General features: G+C 36.0%; 1 protein-coding gene across 2 annotated transcripts in view; it reads left to right on the top strand.

The window, feature by feature from the left end:
• NDUFS4 (NADH:ubiquinone oxidoreductase subunit S4) overlaps positions 1–24,778 on the top strand; it is a 48,336-nt gene that overhangs the window by 13,116 nt on the left and 10,442 nt on the right. For both annotated transcript variants that reach the window (XM_074856149.1, XM_074856150.1), the window contains exon 2: positions 7,210–7,288. In XM_074856149.1, the coding sequence (XP_074712250.1) occupies positions 7,210–7,288 (79 nt within the window). The remainder of the gene's footprint in view (positions 1–7,209; positions 7,289–24,778) is intronic.

Here is a 24,778-nt window from a genome sequence, read left to right as displayed (position 1 = left end):
GTGGGACAACTAAAGTAGAATCTAAAATAACTAAAATTTGATTGTTTACTACCTGAAAATTTAACCATTTAATATTTCTAAAGGCAGGTGAATTTAACATTTAGATTTGAAGATGCACACTAAATTATAAGGCACAAGTCAAATGCTTATTTTAATGTTTATTCAGTACATTTATATGACCATTGCTTCTTTTCATAATGCAGATTTGCCTAGCAAAATCACAATCAGTGCCTGCCCTGTATTCCAAACACACACCTGGAAAATATATCTATATCTTGCATATGAACTTTTTATCAAGTAGAAGCAGTTTTTATATATTTCTATTTCAATTTTGATGGTTTTTGTCACTTAATACAGACATTTCATTAGTAGTTTAGATTAAATAAATTTGCATTCCTTTCATCCATTCAGAAACATAATTTATAATTTAACATAATTTTGTAGGCAAAGGAAGAATTATGATGTACCAATACTATCTGAGAATGTAACTGTTTATAAATGGGAAACTTGCTTTTCCTCCAAACCTAAAGTTATTCATGCAGTTCATACTACAAAATAGAACTACATGGTTTCTACAGGCAGTATTTGGCATTATAGTCTATATTTTGTTTATGTTGGGATGTAATAAGAATGGTAAACATATCCTGGTAAAAATAAAATACCGCTGACTCTGTTAAGTCTTTATCACTTTAATTACAATAGTGAATCTAAAACCAAGGAAGTATTATCCCACTCTGTTTAAGTTCATCTTTCACAAGTTCAACTATACAAGCTGTCTTTATAAAAATGCATTATATTGGGGCTGAATACTGTGATTTGTACTGTATTTGACATCATACTAACAGGCAATCATTAATGCCTGTATTTTATATGAGAGAACATTATACTGATTTGTTTTTAGTCTACTTAATTGCAGTGTGTGACTAGGTTGGATGCTGTGGAAGTTCTGAGCTGGCAGTGTTTCCATGTTCTTTTTGTTCAGAATTTAATGTTTTTCTGGTGGCTGTACACTGTGATCCTTATATTATTCCTGATAAATAACGTAATATTAAAAAAGTTGGTTTTCTAAGAATGCCTATCTGTTCAATGCATTGAATGGTTCATCATAGCTACTGCTTCTTCATATTCACACCTACTGGTGCCCTCATCATTCAGTATCAGAATACTTAAAACACCATTTCGACTTGCTCCTTAATAGCTGCCTTCATTTTTCATGAGGCACATGAGGTTTTCTTTCATCTCTGTGTTGTGATCTGATTACCTGTGCTGTGATACCTGGTTTTCTTTAACATATCTCCAACAGCTGACCAAAAGGGGGTGCTAATAGATCAAAACAGTCAGATGTGTTGCATAAAGAGGTTAAGGAGCCTTTTCTTGGGCGATTAATTCAATCTCAGCTACTGAATTATATCAGGTAAATGCAAGTTTTTGCATCTGGGTGTTGTGTAACATGTTGGTCGCAGTGTTGCTCTTCATGGAAGGCAAGTTCATGCCTTGTAAAAATATGGCTGCTTCTCACCTTCCACTAGGCTTGTGGAGGATTCTTCACAACATTTCCAGAGGCTCTGCGGCAGGCATTCGCTTCTGTAAGACTTCCATTTGTTTTTCCATTTATACAGTTAAAAACTGAAAGCATAAAGGGGTTAAGCATAGGTTATTTAGCAGATGTTGAAGAAGTTCAGATTTGTTGAATTTTAGAGATTGAATACAGACACCCAAAACTACCAAGATGAATGTTCAAGTCAGATGCCTTATATCCTTCATCCTGATATCACAAAAGACATTTGACTGGTTTTTTTACTGTTTGGTTTCTTCTGTTCAACAGAACTGTTTAATGGCATCAACAGAGCTGGGGCCTCTAATGCAGGAAGAAGAGAGGAGACATAAGTATGACCTCAGCAACAAGAAACTCTGCTAGGTCTTTATCCCACAGTGGGACCTGATACTGGTGTGAATATTGCAGTGAAGACAGGAGAATTTCCAATGGCTTTTCAATGGACCCCTCCATCTGTGTAGCAGAGATGGGGGACCCATTTGTGACTTTGCTAGAACAGCAGATGATGGTGGAAGGGGGAGTAAATGCTTCTCACGGCTGACATGGGGTTAGATGATCATAGCATTTGTTTTTCCAGGATACATGATAACTACAGAAATTGATTAGTGTAAAGTGATGATACAGGATCATATAGATCAAGTCTAAGGAACTTAAATGCCCAACACAATTCGGGGTCGGGAGAAAATACTGCTTTCATAATTGCAAACCAAATGACAATTTGAGTGGTGGTCTCTGTAGCCAGAGGAGCTGCTGTAAATTCAAACCAAGTTACCCATGTCTGTGGGAAGAGAAAGACACCTCCGTATTTGTGTGACAGGCTAACATGTAGAAACAAAGAAGGAATCTTCCACTGAGAGAGCGACTAGGAGATTTGAGAGAGGGAATATACTTGGGGAGGAGGAGTGTGATGCCACATGCATCTGAAGGAAGAGGCCCAGAAAGGCAAACTTCAGCAAGAGGAGAATTTTGCTGTTTGAGTCCCTGTGGATTAAGTGTCCTCTTCACCAGCCATACAGCCAGGCCTCCTTGATGAAGACGTTTTGGGGTCTAGAAGACCTTGTGAAGGGTTGGTTGTAATCCAAGAAGCTGCATATTGGATTAGCCATATACATTAATGTGGGGATACTGTGGGTAAGGATCTGCAATTTTACTTTTGTCCACATAATTTTGAAGGGATTTTGTTTTAAAAAGCGAACTATTCTAATAAACGCAGGCTTTCACATTTAAAAGCTCGTTTGTCCATCAGTAGGAGCTTACTATAAGGAAAATGTTTGGACAGATCCACAATGGAGCTGTGGCCAGCTTGGAGTCTCATCCCATTTTGTTTATTAGATAGTAATGTGAAGGAAGTTTGTCTGATCTGTGTTTTGAATGGGACGTTAATGAGCGTAGATGATAGTGGGTTTTGTTGCTAGCTATTACGTGTAAAACTTTCTGTATAGTTTCTGAACTTCAGAATTACATTGCTGGTCTATTTAGTAGTGTTTAAATTATTCTGTGTACAGTAATTTTAAATCAGAGTTTGATTAGTCTTGGAACAGGGTAAGACATAGAACTTCCTGTTCTTAAGGCCTCGTCCCAAGATGTTTTGACAGGGGAAAAAAAAATGCATAAGCAGTCAAAAAAAGGCAAAATGGGGTAGTGTGGACCCATATTGCTTACAAAGAGAAAGGAAGAAAGCAGATTATCTTTCCAGAGGTCAGTAGTACAAGAAAGGAGGAGAACATTGTGAGAATGAAACTGTAAAAAGTATGTTTTATACTTCTGCAAGTTATCTGTCACAAAAGCTGCCTAAAGGTCGAGGTGGATGTGGGTAGAGGCAAGTATTAATTGGGAATTTTGTGAGAATTACTGTTGAGGGCAGAATAAAGGGTTTACACTATCTGGTCAGTTAAGTGATTTAGATTACAACATTTATTTTGCATTCAGATTAAACGAATATGTAAAGTTTATACAATTTCGAAGGGGAAACTTGAGTGATGAAATGATACTTGTCATTGTGGGAGTTTGAAAAGAGAGGATTGTGTGAAAGAGGCCTGGTTCCTGGTTATCTCCTCAGTTAAGTGCCTGACGTTAGGGACAAACTTGCAGTGAAACCTATTGAAAATTAAACAAGTGCTCTGGGAATCAAGTAACACTTCCTATTAACTTTTCGATAGTATTTCATAGCATGTGGTATTTCAGAGTTGCCGGTATTTCTAAGCTCCAGGTTACTTTCCTATAAGAGATATAACAAATGCAAATATCAATAGACTGTAATCTTTAAAGAAAAACTGGTGTTTTATGTTTTTACACAGGCACACCTCCATGGATTTATAGTTCACATTCCTAATCTAGTCCAAATGCCAGTTTACAACCACTTTTTAAATAGGAAGTTCTTAAGGAAAGTATGTTTTTTCCAACTCATTGCAATCCAGGGATGGACAGAAAGCTGGATATTTAAGAAATACACAAGGTTGCAAATTCCAGTAACAGCTGTGCTTTTTCTAGAAAGGTGTAGTCAAGAGAAATGGCTTTGAAAAATGGTGAAGTGTAGCAGAAGTTGACTTAGTCTAGTAAACGGTCTGTCTGCTTTTGTAGAAGAAGAGCTAAAACATCATGGAAAGCTGTACAGTGTGATGCCTTGCAAAATTTATCCCACTAAACAAAGACATATTATGCAAAAAAAACAGCGCTCTCTGTATGCAGTGTAGAGGCATCTCAGAGAGAGATTCTGCTCACCTTTAATCTGGTGGAATTTTACCCTGCTATTTATTCCCTGGTAACTATAATGGTATGAAATCACTCTAATTTTTTTTTTTTTTTTTTCTGGAAGTACAGAAATTTCCAAAATCGGCAATCATCTGAGTAAAAACAATGTCAAATGACGCAATGTTAAGTGGAAATAATTTTGGAAGGGCATGACATTTATACTTTTCAAAGCTGACTAATGCTTTTCCACATTTGACAAAACAAACCCAAAAAAACCCCAACCAAATTCAAACTGAATTGTGCTAAATTTTGTTCCAAATTGCAATTATGTTACAAAAAAAGGAAGTGTGGTTCTGATAAGGCTTATTACTTAAGACCTGGCATACTCAAGTCTTTACAAACTCATCAGACCTCTTCACAGAGCAGGGTTTAGAGTACTTTCTGATTTATAGTTTAGAGTATTTTCTATCCAGAAAGGACTAATTTGATTGCATAATCTGGTGTCCTTTGGCCATATATTAAGTAGTATAGTGAACACTGTAGACACAAAGTTCTAGAATACCCGCAGAATACTACTTTGATACTAAAATTCCTGAATTTGGGAAGAAACTAATTTTCCTATTACAATGCTTTTGCCTGGTTTAAGGTTGGAAACTTTGTGGCTTCAGCTGCTTACCACTGGAACTCAAGTGTAATGCTGCTGTTGTGAAGGTTTTTAGGATAACTTCTCTCTTGGTGTTTTTTTGAATAAGGACCATCTAAGAGCCATTTCTTGTAGCATACTGCAGTATCAGTCTATCCTGGTTTTATGATGTATTGTTTTACATGTACAAATTAAAAAATGACAGCTATGTTGAGCCAGAAGCTCTCTGGGACAGAGATTCTGAGCTAATACAGTAGTTATAATTTTGACGTTTATTAAATTCTTGTGCTCCCTTGCACTTGAAAACTTCATCTTGTTCTTCACAGTACCCTTCCAGACAGATTTTTTCATTTTAGATAGAAATAGATGTGTCTGTTGATGTCAGAGTTGGGTGGATCTATAAACTTTGTTCTTTAAGTTTTTTTTTCATGATGTGGAAATTTTTTGAAGTTGTTACTGGCAAATGGAAGGTAATTTAGTAGAGTGTAATCTGCATTAGAAGTATAGATTTGTGGGAATCTGCATTTGAAATATTACTGAACTGAACTTTGGTCTGGTTGTTTAGTTTTATAAGATTCTTGTGGCTTTCTTTATAATTCAAAATTCCTTTCTAGTGTAGGTTTTACCTCCTAAAAAACTTTACCATGCTAATGTCTGAAAACTGAATGTTTACTTAATGTGTTAAATCCAGTGCGGCTAAATTAAATCATCAAGTTCATATCTTCAAATGCATTCTCACCAGAATTGACAAAAATTAGGGAGGGATTTGAAATTAGAAGACATGGTAGATTCATGTGTTATGTGGAGACTGTTCCCCCAGTTAGGTCTTCCATGTTTCCTTGGCTTAGTAGAATGTGGTGGAAGATATGCTGTTTTAGATTTAGATTAGATGTAAGGAAGAAATTCTTCATTGTGAAGGTGGTGAGACACTGGAACAGGTTGCCCAGAGGAGCTGTGGCTGCCCCCTCCCTGGAATTGTTCAAGGCCAGGTTGGACAGGGCTTTGAGCAACCTGGTCTAGTGGAAGGTGTCCCTGCCCATGGCAGGGGGTTGGAACTAGATGATCTTTAACGTCCCTTCCAACCCAACCCATTCTGTGATTCTGTAACATCTACAGGTTTTGAATGATTGTGTGCAGAATATCTGGTCCTGAGACACCTTTCACGCTATTGACTATTTCAGAGTTATAGTTTATGTGGGGAGGAGTTAGTTTCGATAGTATTCCAGATTTTCTGAAAGTCTTGGAATTTGACTTTAAAAGCTGTGGTGTTTTTAAAGGCACTTGTGGATGGTTTCCTCAAAAATTAATAAACATTACCAGTAGCGTTAAATTACTAGAAGTACAGTTTTAAGTATCACATAGGCAGAATCTCAAAGTTCATTTGCATCTTGCAAGCATGTCTGGCTTCCCAAATGAGGTAATCTTCTGAAGAACAGTTGAAACGAAAGTGGCTTAGTCCCTCTTACCGTTCAGTTGTCTATATTCTTGCACTTTTGTGCCTCATTTGTTTAAAATGACCTTAATTACATGTGAAACACACTTAGCTCAGAGAATTGGGCATTTTGGCTTGTTTCAGTTGCTGTTGCATTATTTTGCCAAAAGATGATTTGTACTCAAATGGCCCAATCCTGACATTAGTGACATAATGCAAATTAAGGGCAAATTTTACTTCTTAATTCAGTGATGTGGAATTGGGTTGTGTGTTTCCATCTGCACTTTACAGTAATTACGCAAGAAGATTTCTTGGAAACAAATAAGCTGACCCATACTGATTTAGAAATGAAGCAAAATACTTGTGAAATTTGCCTACTCAAAATGAGAAAATTTTGTCTGAATTTTGTTGGGTTTTGGTGGTTTTTTTTATTTTTAAAATTTGTTAATATTCTGTTGTTGAAGTGTAGAACTGGAGCTTTACCATTTCAAATAGATTTAGGATTTTTTTCCTCTGATGCCATCATTTTAAGATCAGAGTTCCAGAATGCTTGCAGCAGTCTTGTATTTTTCTGTCTGTTCGTGACAAACCAGCTACTGTACATTCATATAGAGCAGTACAGTCCTTGCCACTGGCAGTCCCTCTGTGACAGGGAGCCTGTAGGCTGACATAAAGTGCAGCCTGTTGTGAACTGCAAAGTGGGAGTCTGCCAAAAACTCAGCAGACAGAACTAATTGGGGAGAAAAAGGATTTTTGTGCCCTCATCTCTCCCTCTTCAATTTTTTTTACAAGACGGATATTGTTAAAGTAACTTGTTTATGTAAGATTTGTCTGCCTCTATTTTCTCATTGCATGAATCATTTTTTAACTTCAAGTCTTGCACCGCAGGTCACTGAGCACTTCCACATGGCGGCTGGCACAGGACCAGACTCGAGACACGCAACTCATCACAGTTGATGAAAAATTGGTAAGGGTTTTCTACTGCATACTGCTATGATACAGCCTTCAGGGTTATTTCTGCACAATAGGCATTCAGTGTGGTATTCTGTGTTCTTCTAGGAAAGCTGTATAAATGTGAACTACAAAGCAGCAATCCTTCATACATTTTTAAAAGGGGAACATTAGTAAAACATAAGGATGTGAAGGAAATACAGCATTCAAAGTGTTAAGCAATATAAAATGATGAGTACCTTGTTTATTATTATGTTATGGCCAAGGACCAGTATGAGATGTTTATTCTTATTGAAATCTGGGTATATTTTCTGTGTAGTGAAATTATACAGAATTTGCCAGCCTTCTGAAATTATCTTCATTAGGACCCGTATTACTGAAGAAACCGTGTAAAGAAGCATCATGCAAGTTTATTGTTACTATGCACATATACTCTAGCTTTTGAATATGCATGAAGGTTAGATTACAACTAGGAACAAATGCATAACATTCTTCTGCTAATCAGTAGCAGATCAGAAATTTGGCAATCTTTCTTGTAAGTTCTTCCATAATGTGTGGTCTGTTACTCTAGATGCAACCTGACACTTATGTTTACATTATTCAATAGTATAATTTTTGTAAGACTTCTGGGGGGAATGCGTCACAGCTGAAGCATGCTTTTCATTGGTTTTCATATCACTTTGAATCTTCAGGAAAAAAAAATTCCCATCATATGTACCAGACAGTTCATATTGTGTGGACTTTCTCATATCCCTGAAGCTATATTAAATACTTAAGAAATATTTGGAATTTGTATTTATAAATTGAACATTTGAAATGATAACTACAAGTTGAAGTTTAACAGGCTATTCGAAAAAAACCACACCTACTTTAACAACTCTTCAGGGCTTTTTTTCCTCATGCTTTGTAATATAGATGTAGCAATACTAATCTACTCATAGGTTAACAAATATTATTTTTTTTGTAAACTTTTCAGAATTTAAAAAGTAATAGTATAATTTTAAATTTAAAAATTAGGGAAAAAATTAATACTGTATTCTAGAGAACGTGATCATCTTGCTAATCTAGTTGCATAACTTGGGATTCAGGAAATTTAATTTAATTTAGAAGAGTTCATGAGTCACTGTGTAAGTAAGATTCACCAAGTCAATAGACGTACATTTCCCTCAACAAATTATGAATTGCATTTGATTATTGTAGCACTGTTCTTTAACATTAAAAAAAAAAAAATCTAAATAGAGTTTTTATATTTCCTGAATTTACAGTATCACATTTCCCTATTGTGATCTTGGATGATGGATACATAGATCTGAAAGACGCTATAGTGCGAAGACAGACCCACAAAATAAATACTCTTCTATCTTCCACTTTGTATTTAAATGTATATTATCCTAAGTTAGGGTTGTACATTACCCTGCCTAGCTATGAGAGTTTATACTTCCAGTTGAATTAAAGTGATACTAATTTGAAATACACCTATTCTGTTATCTTATTGGTAGTGTAAATGAATTGTAAATGAAGGGATTATTTCTAATGTCATATGTTCTCATCAAGTTGAAGATGCTCATATCGTAGTTGCTGGGAATTTTTTTGAGATCTCATAGTAGCAGCCATTGAATAATCTTGTTTAATTTTGATACATATAATGTATCTAAATTATTATTTTACCCTCAGTTCTTTCAAGTATTAGGTTAAATGTCAGACTGAATAGTATTTTCCTATAATATTGTGCATGTAGGTGCATGTTTTATATGCACAAACCTTCTTCCAGATTGTTGTGGGGCCTGAAACAAAATGGTAGAAAAGTAGAATATTATTTTAAAATTTTCATTTGTAGATTTAGTTAAGTTTTTGAAGGAGTTTCCATAATGCTGTAAAATATCCAATAATTGATGTCCTATTAATGGGGAAAAATTTCTATTCCATTAGCAAGGAAGATCTTCACAAAGAGTTTTGATGTGGTTTTCAACTCTTTCAGGATTAGGAGAAGTTCTCTCGACACCTGTTAAAATAGAGTACCGTATTAACATATTTTAAGGTTGTTGCAGTATATTTCATAATTTTAAGTAGGATTAATTGCAACCCATTAAAACTGATTTAACACATTACATAAATTTTCTGGTTTTTAAATATTGTTGCTAAGCATAATGACTACTATTTCCATGCAAGTTGTAATTAAACTGTATTCCAGAAGTTCATATTTAACTTTTAGTTAAAAAAGACCCCTCCTCTTGTATTACTGCCAGATACATGCATCTTATTGTTAGAAATCATTAAATCATATTTTGATGGGTTTGTTGGCTTTGTAATATTTTTATTTTTTTAAAAAGCCTGACATCATCTTATGGGTGGTTTTTACATGCATATCAGAAAGAAGAAGCAAGAATAGGCGGAAAATGGTATGTGGTTATCCTTGTTTGCCTTGCTCCTCTTGTGACTGAAGTCTTCTGTGAGTTGATGTTTATGAGGCTAGTAGAGTAACACTGTGGTTATTGAAAACTTTTAACTGCATATTGTAGTTGAATTAATCTGTCTATTTCCAGTGCTTTTGTAGACCTTGTATTCCTGTGTGTACATGTATATGCTAAAACTTGATCAACAGGAATTCCTTTGAATTATCTAGAGTCCCATTTGGTTCTGTAAGTACTAAAATATACCTTGTCTTGGGAAACACAAATGAAATAGAAGGGGAAAGAGCATCCTGACATTGAATTATTAAGTAGTAGTCACCTTCTTACTGCAGCTCAGCATGTGTTGAATACAACAGAAAAATTAGTTATAATGAAATAGTAGAAAATATAATAGTTTAGACCACATTCATTTTTCATATTGGAAAAAAGTGATATTCTTAAATGTAAAAGGAGTTAAATGCTCAGCTTGTATAGAACACATCCAAGAAATGATATCTTTCTCTCAGTTACTAGCTGTTTTCAGTGAATATTGAATAAAATAACTTTTAACTAACAGTTAAATCAGCAGAAAATGACATAGAAAATGAACAAAGCTAAACAGAAATATAGTTCTTGCATCACATTTTGAATCTCTGGCCACCAGTTAGGTCATATTCCAAGAGTCTGGACAAATAGCTGTGTGAAAAGTAGTCTCTCAAGACTCTGCTTGCATTAGGAAATTTGGGCTATAGAGAACAAGAGCTGCCTGCAGCAAATCTCCCTCAGGTAATGTTCCAAATGATTTAACTGTTTGTGCATATGGAATAACATAGCTTCCATCATCATTATAAAAAGCTTCAGTGGTTTTGCCTAAAGTGGGGGTTTGAACTGTTTTAAATCACTGTGATTTGTTTCAGTTGTCATTAGTTGGGTGCATCAGTACTGTCGTCCAGTTCAGTGTGTGTGCTTTAAGCAGGCTTCTCAGTCAGTGCTGGTAATGCTCCATTGTCAGTGTCTAGAATGGAGTTTCTACAGGTTAGGCACTTCTGTGAAAGTTGCTGTCTGCAATTGGAAGGTACCCCCAAATATTTGCCAATAAAAGGACTTTTGTAGTGGTTAAGTGATACCAATATTGCAAGAATATTTCAAAATTAGAACAACTGCCAGAATATATCCTTTACATCTCTAAAGCAGAATATTCCACTGATAATGTATATGCTGTACCTCTGTACCAGCAGAAATTATTGCAAGACCAGTTGTAGAGTTTGGTCACTGGGGAGACGCTAGAAAGATTGTGGAACTGTGGTTAAGGATCAGCTATTAGTTACATCCATCTTACAGATGTTTTTATTCTGTATCAGGCCAAGATAAAATAGGATGAGTTGCTAGACAGAGTTAAGCATTCAAGAGCAGTGCTATCAAGTGCAACTGAAATGGTGCTAAGATAGCTTTTGTAGCATTGTGAGAATATGTAGAGATGGACTCTATTATATGCATGACAGGCTAACTACAATGATGCTATTGACATTTCAGCACCTGTCCTGAAATTATTTTGTCTATACTGTTAACTAACTTTCTTTTTTCAGAAATGGTTCAGAAGTCTCAGTACTGAACCTCAGCAGAGGGCCAGTTTCCTTCTGATTCTAGACAAACTCTACATAAGTCACTAAAGATAACTTGCAAACACCAAATTGGGTGCTGAAAATCTGAACCCCTTTATGAGGATGAGCGGTTCCTAATTTTCAGATGATGTTCAAGAGGAGCAATAAATGCTGTGTACTGCAGCAACCTAGGCCAAAGTGCATTAATAAGTGGATTTAGTGGATGAGTGAAAGACTGTAGCTGTTTTTTACCTAGACTTTAGTAAAGCCTTTGACACTGTTTCCCACAGCATTCTCCTTGGAGAAACTGGCTGCTCGTGGCTTGGACAGGTGTACTGTTCACTGGGTGAAAGTGACTGGATGGCTGGGCCCAAAGAGTTGTGGAGAATGGAGTTAAATCCAGTTGACAGATGGTCGCAGGTGGTGTTCCTCAGGGTACTGGAGCCAGAGGACACCAAGTAGGGCAGGAATGTTCATGTGCTTGAGAGTAGGAATGCTCTACAGGTGGATCTGGACAGGCTGGATTGATGCGTCGAGGCCAACTGCATGACGTTCAACAAGGCTTGAGTGCAGGGTCCTGCACCAGGGTCACAACAACTCCATGTGACACTACAGGCTTGGGGAAGAGTGGCTGGAAAGCTGTCCAGCAGGAAAGGACCTGGGGGTGTTGGTTGACAGCCAGATGAATATGAGCCAGCAGTGTGCCCAGGTGGCCAAGAAGGTCAGCAGCATCCTGGCTTGTATCAGAAGTAGTTCCTAGCAGGACAAGGGAAGTGATTGTCCCCCTGTACTTGGCACTGGTGAGGCCACACCTGAAATACTGTGTTCAGTTTTGGGGCCCTCACTACAAGAAGGACATTGAGGGGCTGGAGCATGTCCAAAGAAGAGCAACGAAGTTGGTGAAGGGTCTAGAGAGCAAGTCCCATCAGGAGCAGCTGAGGGAGCTGGGGTTGTTTAGCCTGGAGAAAAGGAGGCTGAGGGGAGACCTTATTGCTCTCTACAACTACCTGAAAGGAGGTTGTAACAAGGTGGCTGTCAGTCTCTTCACCCTGGTAAGAAGTGATAGGACAAGAGGAAATGGGTTGGATATTAGGAAAAATTTCTTCACCGGAAGGGTTGTCAAGCATTGGAACAGGCTGCCCAGGGAAGTGGTTGAGTTACCATCCCTGGAGGTATTTAGAAGAAGTGTAGATGTGGTGCTTAGCAACATGGTTTAGTGGTAGACTTGGCAGTGTTATGTTTACAGTTGGACTTGATGATCTTAAGGGTCTTTTCCAACCTAAATGATTCTGTGATTCTAATAACTACTGTGAAATTGGTATCAAGAATCTTAGCAGCTTTCTCTTGGCTGTCCAGAGGTAGCAGTTAGTGTGGGTTGTAGTGTTTACTACTGGATAATCCAGGAATAGCAGTGTATTAACAGGATTCTTGGAACATGAACCTCTTCAGCAAAAAAGTTGCGGAAACACTCCAGTCCATTTTTTCTAGAAGACTGCATTATTAGCAAACATCACACGGTGTTTTCAGGATTGAGTCATAGTTTGTTCACCATCCAAATCCCAATTTTGGCTAGACTTAGAAATTAGTGAAATTGTATAATCTTTGTTTTATTAGAGAAGCATAGAATTTACTATAATAAACAGTGATAATACTGCAGCTCAAAAGAAAATATACAAACAAGCGAAAAATAGCCTGGAATGATGAAACTTCTTCAAATCTCAATCTGATAGTCTATAGTGCTGTGAAACAAAGAACAGAACAAATCAAGCTTTAACATGCTTTTTAAAGTGTGATCATTGCTAGCAGCTTTTACCAAGAACTGAGAGTATGTAATATACACTACTCTGAAAAACCAAAGCAGTGATATATCATAAAGTTATGTGAGAGGCAGTGTGGCCTTGCATTTGAAGACTGTGTATAGAAGCTGTTTTTGCAACTCGGTGAAGGAGAAACACTTGGCAAAGTATGCATTTATTAAAGACAGGCTTACTAGATTTCCTTGTCTTGAAAGTACTATTCAGCCAAGAATTCTCCAAGCATTACCACTGTGTTAGATAATAAGGATATAGTGGATGTTCTATGTTTTGGTTTTTCAAAATGCTGTTAACCCCTTGGGGGTTATTCCCTGAGGGTGAGTTCAAGCTGTTCCTAAAGTAACTTAATGGGATAAAAGAATTTAGAATAATCTTTTCTTCATTTAATCCACTCTAGCTGCAATATTTATTCAACTGGTTACCATAAAGGATTCAGTTCAGGACAGCATTCCTCTTCAGATGAGGAATGTAACTTACAAATTTTTGTGTGCCTTATTTGTATGACTCTATGATGAGGAGTTGTTGTATTCAAAGGGTACAAGGTACCAGTATGGAAATCTGTATGGGGCTTCAGAGAGAGTTACCCATCCCCTCCCCTTAGCCCCAAATTTCTCTCTTGTAGATTGTATTCCTTGTATATATTTTTTTTTTCTTGGTTAGATCAGCAGCTTGCATTTTGCTTCAGAATAATGAAAAATGAATAAATGTGTTATGTAAATTGAGATTAATAAAAGTGTTTGTTCCATGCTTTACTTTGCAGATATGTTTTGAGAAAGTTTCTAGCTTTGGCCAAAGTAGCCTTGTATATAAAGGCTGTGATTTGGAGAAGTACTTTCTTCTATCACAGTTGTGTCAAGTGAGCAGGTGACCAGCTTATCTGAACTGTGTTGTATTTGAGATTCAAGATAAAAGAAAATTGTTTGCTGGTAGTTTATAAAATATTTAATACAGTGTATCTTGTCCTCTTGTTTCACTTCATATTCAATAGTGTTTAGTTTGCATTCAGTCATCTGCAGTGGTGATGTTTGACACTTGGATGATACTAATTTCCAGTGGAGAGGAGATTTATTTGAAAATTAAATGCATTCTTTCAATAAAAGTGAACTATTCAAAAGAGAATGCTATTCACAAGTGAAAATACATATACATCTACTTTAATAAAAGTGTCTAATTTAAGAGTGGTCTTGCATAGAGTTGAATACATAAAGGCCTTTACTTTTTGTGGTCACTCATAGTTTATTTGTGAATCTGCATTTTTGCTGCAAAACATAATCTATTAACAAGTTGGTTTTTTTCTTGTTGGTTTGGTTTTGGTTTTTTTAATTCTTATTTATTTTTCCCCCAGTGAAGACTAAGAAAGACTGCTCTGGGAAGCAAAAACTCCCTTGGATAACCTTGTCAAGCAGCTAATGTGAAGTTTAAAGGTTTTAATGATTTTGGGGTGGTGATAATCCTTCTAACTTCTTGTACACCACACTGGTCTGTCAGAGCATACATTTATTTGTGAACAGTGATTTTTTTGTTTTTTAATTTAAATAATTTGGCAGTTTCTTCTTTACAGTTTTGGCTGGTATTTGCATTTGGCCTTAAATACAGTACAAGCTCAGGTGTAGTTGTGTATGTATTTTTAGTAGTGCAAATTCACTATATTTTGCTGTTTGGCAATTAAATCCCTCTTCAGTTGGAATATCCTAGCTCAATTCAGCCTATACTGCTTGCTACAACTTGTTTTTGTATGCAGTTGTGTTTGATGAAGCTTGCAGTGGTTTAGAAAACCCGGTTGGCTGGATACCGATAAAGTGCTTTCTACAAGAATGTCTGCGGGCAACAAGTTACTCCTCGTGATAAAGAAGCTTTCTATAACCCTGACCGTCCAAGTAAAGAAATTGCCATCACCTTTAGCTGTCTTTTAAGAGCAATAAATATTATTATATTACTAAACGTCAGCCTGAGATAATTTTGTTTTTCAGTTTAGGAAACTACAGGTTTTGCAAGTATAGCCCAGCACCTGGTATAAAGTGATACATAGTTGTATCAATGAGAGCAATTGCGCTTTCATCCCTATGTAGATTTATTTTAGTTTTAGGTTAGGGTAAAGGATTTGGTTTTCTTCATCTGAGAGCCTTTTTTTTGGTGCATGGTAGTGCTATCTCTTCTGCGTATTATTGGAAGGAGAAGTGTCTGAGATTGAGGTTACACAACCTTCGAAGATCTCGAGTGTCTGTTTTGTCTGGGCTTCCTTCATGCAGCATTCTTGTGCAAAAATTTCAAGGCTTTAGTCTGGAGCACTGGGTCAAAGAATATGTCTCTGAAGGGATCCAGGTGATTTTTTTTTTGTTTCATTAAATGGTATTTAATTTTCTATCAAAGAATACTGGTTTTGAAGAGCATGCTATGATGGCTGCTCAGAAAAAATTAAAGGAGTATCATTGTGCCATGTTTAGTTTGTCAGGCTTCCAAAAGGTTATTCAACATGCAGATACTTGTTTGGTTTTAGAAGTCTAAATATGCAGGCAATGTTTCTAATCTGCTAGAAAGAATAAAAAGAAGCCACTGATACAGCCTAGAAATCAGCAGGAGTAAGAAGTAACTTCATTTTTGGAGCTGTTTTGTTTAGTAGTTTTGCTTTTTAAAGACTAGATAGTATTTTCATGTTCTTATAAAAAAATAGAATTATCTGAAACTTTTTTAGAACACCTAAGTTAATATCCCCTCTTATGAAATATTTCTGTAGGTGACATGAATTCTTCTTGTCCTGTCAGGAATAGTGAATAAACAGTTTCTTGTAGAGCTCTTTCTTTTCTGTTCATTCAAATGTGTCTTTCTGAATTTTTGTATATATATGTAAGTCAGAAAGGAAAATCTTTCCTTGTCTGGAAAGCTAGTAATCCTGTGGGAATCCTTGAACATCTTGGTCATGCTGCAAGCTTGATGCTTCTTTACTACTACCTCTTTCTCAGAAGATTAATGATGAAATGGAACCAGATGTTCTTCCAGTTCTCGATGTCTTGTTTATGAGGTTCACTCCATAAAGCCCATTGGTTTGCATGATGGGGAAATAACTTTTATCCTATTATGTGTTAGCCTGACAACTGGGTTAACAAGTGAGAAGAAGCTGAGCTATAAGGAATTTCTACAAAATGCTGATAAGACATAGCAAATACCGTATTTTTTTGAAAGACGTTATAATTATGGTGCAAGCGTTTTAAAAAAATTAAAGACTATGGTGTGTAGTTCTGATTACAAACATCTGAAAAAATGGATACTTTTTCCTTACAGATTCATTTTATAGATTTATAGATGTACACATATATTCATGTATAAAAATAAACAACAGTATTTTTCTTTATAGGCCAACATCATCATCATCATCAATCATATATTTTAAAGTTTTCACTGAGTAGCATGTTAACCAGGCAGAAGTTATTTTTAAGATTGTAGTTTGCACTACTATTTTATTCTTTATTCTCCTGTTTTTAATTTTGCTTGGGTGCATTTTCTTAGGACCACATTGTTGTTGCCATGTCCACTCCAGTTGAAAGCAGTCTTGGGTCAACTGATTCTGGTTCTCTGATAAGTCAGAAGTTGAATAAATTCTGTAATGTCTGTTTCCAGTAAAAGTTCTCACTTTCTTATCACTGTTTAGTAAATACAATTGTACATTGTACTCTCTTTTGATTTTTTTTTCCCCCCCCCCACAGTAATAGAAAACTGAAAGCAAAGAGGTAGTGTATCGGGTTGAGTTACTGAATTTAATTGGTGATGAATTTCTCTCTATTGAATCAGAAAGTGTAAGACCATGATTTCTGTCCTAAAATAACCTTCAAGGCCAAACATATAAAGACCAAAGCACAAATTACAGGGACAGACTACTAGCTAGAACAAGCTAAAAACAGTATGTGAAGTAACACTAATAACGTTCTAGTTATGATTCAGCTTTTTAGAGAGACATTATAGAAAGCTTCCATGTTAACTAACCATGTAGATAAATTTTAAGAAACCATTTTGTCCAGCGGTATTAAGCTGTGTATTTTATTGATGTTGAAACAGTTGAAGCTCCATCAACCCTTCCCATACCCACCAGGGAATCATGACTGTGTTACTGTTAGAAAATAACCTTCTGAAACACATTTAAGGCTTAAAAGCTGCATGCACTAATTAACAAAATACAGTGAACATTTAAGCTGTTAATAGCCGCAACATCCCTGATGCATAGACCTTCAGTACGCTAACACTGCATAACAGTTCTCTATTGTGCATCTCTTTAACGAGGGTAACTGTGTCAGTTCTTTTCTTGCTTCACTACCTGCTGTGTATGGAAATTATGTACACTATTTAGCACTTTCTTTCAACTTTTAAAGTCCATGCATATTACACAGAAGCATTACATCTTGCATTAGGGTAAGGGACAGCTTTTAACAGGTCTAACTTCCTTGTAATTTCTTAAATGCGACTTTTCTTCTAAAAATCATGCACCAACAGTGATTTTTGCTGTAAATTTGCATTTCTTTATTGGGGATTTGCTTCTATTTTTCTCCCCTAAGTCTCACACGACTTGTTACTAAGTGGCAAAGATCTGTTTACAGAAATCACTTTCTTTATAAAGGAGATGTAAACAATAGAGAACATGCATCACAATGAAGACAAGCATTGGTTTACATGAACTCGGGATTTCTCAATACTATTCTTAGTAGCAGACCATGCACTGGTGTGACAGTATTGTCAAGTTAAACTTTAAAACACTGGGTTTTGGTTTCTTTTTTTTCCACCCCCACCTTTATTGGATGTCTTTTTTTAATAAAGGGAAGCCTAATTTTCATCCTTAAATGATGTTCCACAGCTACCTTTAAATAGGGAATTAATAGGTAATTGGGAGGTGAAAGAAAAAGAACACCAGAATGCACAATAATGATTTTTTTTTTTTTTTTTTTTTTTTAAATCGGTGTTCTTTGCTCTAGCTGTCAGCCCAGGGAGGTGGCTACTTAAAACTGAATCCACGATGGTGTTTCATATACTGTAGTGATAATCTTTTTTACATAGGAAGTTTTACTAGAGTTACCAAGTCTTAAGACTTTGCTGTACATCCAAATTTGATCACAACAGCTCAGACTTAAGGATATTTGCTGTCCAGATTAGAGTATGAATTGGCCAAGGTGTTCTTGCCTCACTTGCTTTAATTGCACTGCTTATGTGTAAGTAGTGTCCCAGTTCACTGCTAGGCTCTGCATGTCATGCTCTCTTGGGTCTTTTGCAGCTTGAACTGGTAAGGGAGCTTTCCACAAAACTGAGAAAAAGCATCCCAGCCACACGTTTAACACAGATTAGACTCCTTCCCCTCCAAAGGCTGAAGATAGTGAAACAAATGGTACCTGTATTTGGGAACTCTACCTGGGCCTTATTTGGAAAATTTCTCCATGTGTACTTTAAAGGAGGCTTTGTAAGGTTTTCAAATAGGCATAAAGCAGATCTGAACTGTTATTTTTTTAATTCCTGACAGAATTCGTGAAAAACAGTAACTTTTTAAAATTCACTTAAGTCATATGCTTACGATTTATTTTGTAAGACAGGTAACTTTTAATGAGTGTAAAAAAATAAGGACTTTGTGAGTTTCTGATGCCACTTTACTAAAAAAAATGCAGAAATTGTTCCCAATGTGCAAGAGTAACCTGAATTTTGGTTCGTACTTTAGATATGGAAGACCCTACCCTGAGCTGCTGGTTAGGGCTTTGGGTGTCCATGATCAAAACTCCATTTTACAGACTGTAAGCTTAAGAGTCATCTTTAGTGAATAATTCACCAAGATATTCTTGAAATACTATGTTTAGCTTTGCAAGCCAGTCTGCTTATTGTGACTAATGCTAGGAGTATAGCATAAATAATCAGAACTGGAACTTGAATACATTTTGTTTGAAAGAATACACCATCACTGAACTGCAAGTGAACGACAATATGCTATTTATTTAATAGTATATACAAAATTGAACTAATCAGGGGAATCTGCATAAAGCTGTCTGTTCTAGGTGGGCTCAAGGAGTTACTACTTCTGTCTTCTGTCCTTTAAAGCTCCTTCCTGCCTGGTCTTTTGTTTTCCAACTGAGGAGTTACTTATGGTAGTAAGGCAGTAGAGTGTTGCCGTAGCTGTAAATTATTTGAAGAATCAGATTATGTCAATCGTTCAGTTACCCTATTTCTAAATGCAGGTAAACTAAGACTGCCTCTTCTTTTATTTGAAAGTTTATGGTCTAAAAACTTTGCTGTAGTCTATTTTTTTTGCACGGTTTTTTAATCTGAGGACTTTGAAGTTCTTGTAGAATGCTTGAAGGTTGTGCGCTGTAGAAAACTGTATTTTTAAATGCCTCACAGGTAATAAGAAAAACCCACTAGCCACTTGTGTGCATGTAAGCAAAAGATTTGCTTACATATGCTTTGAATGAGTTCTAGAAGGTATGTTATCTCTAAGTTTTGCTGTGTTAGAAGAAAAAGTAATTTACAAGGTCTGTTGTAATTCAGACTTTTTTTCCACCCTGAGACAAGCACGCTGTTTATCATTTCCTCAATTTGAAGAATGTCATGACCACACTGAAGTCTCTGATGACTACTAGTAGCAACATCAATATACTTTTATGAAATATATTCTTCTCCCCTGACTGCCCCTACTTTCCTCCATTTAATGATTTTCTTAATTCCAGTCATACACAGAAAATGCAAAGTGTAAGCTCAGATATTTGATTCCCCTTCTCTTTAATTTAATGATATTTACCCAAACAACATTTATAAAACTAAGACATACTGTTAGAGGAAAAAAATAATTTATTAATAAATAATCATTTTGTCTTGCTCTTTGATTCTTTCTTGGCAGAAAAACTATACTGAGCAATGAAATACCCAACTGTGCTGAAAGTGGGACTTACGTGTTTTGAATGTTTCATTTTTAAATTTCTAAAATGTTGTTTTAGATGCAGGGTGAATGATAGGTGTTTTTTGCATGTTTGTCAAGAAAAATGCTTCTCTGTTTTGAGGTTTGCCAGGGCACTGAGAGGTTCAAAATCTGAGATTTTTGTTTTTTAGTATTATGGTTTAAACTAACAAAAGCACAACTCAGCAGCTTTTGCCATAATTTACCATTAATTACTTTATAAATACAGTCTTTCTGTGACTTTTGCAGGAAAACAAATGTGAATACAAAATTCGAGAATGTAATGCAAACTATAAGTAAAATGCTTTAAGATGCAAAAGAAGGGTTGGTGAGGGGGAAGTTTTCTACTTACTAGTGTGAAGTTGTGTTCCAGTTTGTAGAGGGTATCTGGGATTTTTAGAAGTCAAATCAGTTATGCGTGTTTACTCTTTCATTGTATTCACGCTGAACAAATCCAAGAGACATTCATTTAATGGTGTGTGGGATGTGTTTTGCCATTATGTTTGTAGTATTTCATACAAGCGGCATGGAATAATATTGGGCATACAAAATATTGAGAAAGTGGAGTGAACCCTTGTGCAGTGGGATGACGGGGAAGTTCTCAAGGAGGTTTTGTGATAACAGCACATGCTTAGCCATAGTGACTGTTAGAGTAGTGTCTCTTCACCAGTTTGTATTTCACAGCTGGGTAGAGTTTGCTCACACTAACAGCACTTGCAAATGTTGGACTGTTTTGGATGCTGACACCTCTGCATGATGGCAGTCAGTAGTCTAAGAAGTGTTATAATGGACTTATGTTGATACCAGTAACATGACAATTTCTGCTTCTGTTAGACCCTCTTTTCAACATACCTTTTTCTCGATATCCAGTTTCTCTTTAGCGTGTTCTGCAAAACTGCCTATGGAAAGAGATTTTCTTTAAATGGAAGCTTTCATGCAATCATTATTATTGAATCCTGTTTTGTGTTTACAGTGTTTAGTTTTCTTTTTTCAAATATGGTTCTTTCATTGGTTTTCTCAACTTCCTTATTAATTGTTCTGCAGGATGGTTAGATGGGAGAACACGTTGTGGGTAACACCATGTTGTTCACAGATTACCGTGATAATGCAAAATGATTGTGAAGCCTGAGAGAAAACTGTATTCTGTGTGATACAGAGTTTCCTAAGGGTAAATGTGCTTTTTTTCCCCCCTTGTTATGTCTGTAGCTGTTAGATAAATGTTGTCTGACCACATTTAGTTCATTCTGCTCCATTTTTCCACTTACAATTTGCATAATAGATTCTGTTCTCTTACATTTGTTTCAAAAATACTGTATTGAAGTGTAGAAACATAAATGTTCTCTTCCTGACTTACAGCCTAAGCAGCTGAGCACACTAAATAAAAAGCTCCTTTCGCAGCAGCTATTTTGTGGGTATTATGCAAGATGTTCTGTGCTTTGATATAACAGCTCCTAAAGAAAGTGTATTGCAACATGAATTTATAGCAAAACTTCATGCACTTAGTCTGGTAAAACATGTTGGGGGTGGGGAAGAGAGCAAGCTGTTGTAAACTCCTATAAAGTACAGAAAACTTCTACTTTCCCTCCTTTCTAACAAGTGTAAACTGTTGAGGTTAAGTAGGTGGAGCAACCGGAAGTAATTACTAAGGCCAGTGGCATTTTTGCGGTTTAATAAAGGCAGAAGCTAATTATTCAGTTTTTATTTAAGTGAAATGATGCCAAAAAGGAGGTTCCTGCAGAGCAGCTGCACTCCTTCAGTGTTACCCTAATTTACCACAGACACAACTGTCACAAACAGAACTTTTAAACTTGATATATAGCCACGAAAGTAAGAAGCCCTTTGTCTGAAGTGCATGCAGAAGAACTCCTTTATACAAATCAACCGGCAGATGACGGACAATGATGAAAATTTGATTCTTTGAAGTCATAATGGTCATTGAAATGTGTGAAATTCTGGTATTGAAAAGAGAGCAGCTATCAAGACTCTAAATCCTGGGTGGTTGCTGGAAGCTTGCTGGGAGGTTTTTCTGTGTTTTGACATCAACTTCCCATTGCTTGTTCCCTGTTTCCTTTATTAAAAAAAAAGGGGGGGGGGGGTGCTAAACAGTAGATAGTTGATAGTGGTTATGTACAGTTTTTGTCTATGCATGGAAAGAAATGTCACAGGAGAAACACAACACCTTTATGCACACCTGACCCATCTATTCAAAACCAATTGTTTTCAGAGATACTTTCAATTATTTTGTCTCTTCTCCTTGAATTATAGAGTTCCATTTCTTGTCCAATTTGGAATTTGTGCTATTAGTGCAGTGCTTAAAAGAGGGAAATTCTTGTTTCCTTTAAAAGTCATCTTCATGCTCAATACCGCTTTCATTGACACTGCCTCTGTGAAACAGTTTTTCTCCCGGCTGTATAGCACATTTATCATTTATTACTCTTTCCAGAACGGCTTTGCCAGTCTTTCCACCATGACAAGTGTTATTAAATAGTGTATGTTATAATAAAGACAAAACCTCCTCTTCATTTGTAAGCAATCTGATGTGATTTCTGCTGTTTAAAGAATGTGTTTTGTCCCTCTCAGCTTATTCCAAGAAGAGCCAAAATGCTTCAGAATAAGTATTTTAATTTGTTTGAATTACAAAAAAATTCAGAGGTTGCTGTTAAAAAAAAAAAACAAACACCTCTACATTAAGAAAAACCGAATGTCAGAATGCACCTTTTAGATGATAGCCTGCGTTAAAAATGTAAAAAGCAGGGTTGTTAATTTTTAGTAAAGCAAACCTATACAGCTCAAATATCAAGTCTTTTATATTGTCACCTTATTATTTAGAATTTTGAATGCCGAACACCTCACTAATATTTCAATATGCTAATATAGCAAATTCAGTAAGGAACACTTCAGGAAAAAAGAAAAAAGATAGTAATGTGAAATCATGTGTCAAAAACATCTTTGTTTTGGAAAGTTGGTTCACAGGTAGTTTCAATGAGAACTTGAACTCAGAACAAAGCACTGAAGACACAGTAAAGAGTTCAACCCAGTGCAGCATAGTTCTTTTCAAGTATTATATTGTTTTAATGGCATCTTGGAGCGGGAGCTTTAGCCCATTGAAATGTCGCTTAAAGGACAGGTTCTTCTGTCACTAGCTGGAGCTCTGTGGATGAAATGATCACAATAGAGTGTTGTAATGCATTTTAAAAGTGTGAGAAATCAGTTTGTCTAGACTAAGAGTGCGCCTACAGGGAATAGGAATTTTAGAGCTTCTGTGCTCTTTAGGTGTCAAGTATGTGATAGATGCCAAGCCTTTTTATTCCATATCTTTGGCAACAGCTCAGCTATGCTACAGTACCTTACATGTCTACAGCAAGCAAAAACAGTGATTTTATTTCAGGACAACTTGGGCTTCAGACACCAGAAACTCATTGTCCTAACAACTGTCTGTTCAATTGCCAGCTTTAAAATGGGGAAGATACCAACAAAAAATTGCTAGATTCCCAGAAGGCATGGAAACTTCAGCTATAATGAATCAAAGTATGAAAAGCTGGGAAAACCATGTAGATATTTGAGTTTCAAAAAGTAGGCAGGTTTTCATTTTCACCTTGAAAAGATTTTTGTGGGATGAATCCTATATTATTAGTGAAATAACTTTGATTTGGAGCCAACTGAGTGCCCAAGAAAACATGGCTTGAAGGATCTTAGGGTTTGTCTGGGGTTTTGGTTTTATTTTTGTCCAGATGGACAAGTCTAGGAATTTCTTTACTATGGTTGCCTCATAAATGTAGCGTTTGCTGGTTTTTAATACTCTTTTTAGATTGTGTTCTGTATGTGTAGTATTTTTTACAATTCTCTGGTGTGGAGGCTTCAAAAGAGGAAACTGTATATGTCTGTAATGTTATTTGACATAGTATCTTATTTTAATAATTCCAGATAATTCTGGAACAATTCAAAAACCTCTAAATCTGAATCATTGAAGCATAAAATTAATAATGGACATGAGTTGCTGAGAATAATAATAGTAAAAATAAATGTTCATAATTTTGAGCTATTTTGAAGCTTGAGTACTTGGAGGTATTTGATGATAACAAACCCATAACTGTTGCATGTAGCATATTATTTCAGAAGGGAAAAACATTTTTTGAGAATATTCTTACATTTTCTCAATAGGCATGTTTGTTAAATACAGAAATAAAGGCTGATACAGTAGCGTATTCTTATAAACAGGCAAGCTGAAACATTGAAGCCCCACCAGACTTTACTGCAGGTAAAAAACCATTTCTGTTAAACAAAGCACTTTGCCAATTCAAATAAGAAAACTTTAAGCTATTTCCTTCTAAAACTGTGGTTTAAGCTTCAGCAGTCAGAAATGCGTCTGTCAGGAGGTGTTTTACATACATATTGCAACATTCCAGTGACTGGTAGTGTTTCTTTTTCTTATCACTGCTAGAGTCATATTAAAAATAAACATTACTTCGTCCTAATGAAAGCATTTATAATGGAATTGTTAAGATACTTTGACAGTTTCTTTTAGTAGTCTGGGTAAAAATGTCAGAAGTTGGAAAATTAGTGTGCATGCTTGTTTGTTTCCCCTGCTGTTCTAATTGTAAATATAAGTAAAAGGATTTAAACTTGCTCCCTTGTGTAGTTTTGAGGGACTGATCTCCCAAAATTTATTTTCTGAAGTAAAACAAAAAATGAGACTTTCGTCATTTCAAAGAATGATCTGGTGACAGCACCAAGAGCTTTTAAGTGTGTCACAAAACAAAGTCCCATAAAGTTAGTAGCTACAGA

The sequence above is a fragment of the Strix uralensis genome, chromosome Z (genome assembly GCF_047716275.1).
Source record: "Strix uralensis isolate ZFMK-TIS-50842 chromosome Z, bStrUra1, whole genome shotgun sequence".
Classification (NCBI taxonomy): domain Eukaryota; kingdom Metazoa; phylum Chordata; class Aves; order Strigiformes; family Strigidae; genus Strix; species Strix uralensis.
This window is presented reverse-complemented; position numbering and strand designations above follow the sequence as displayed.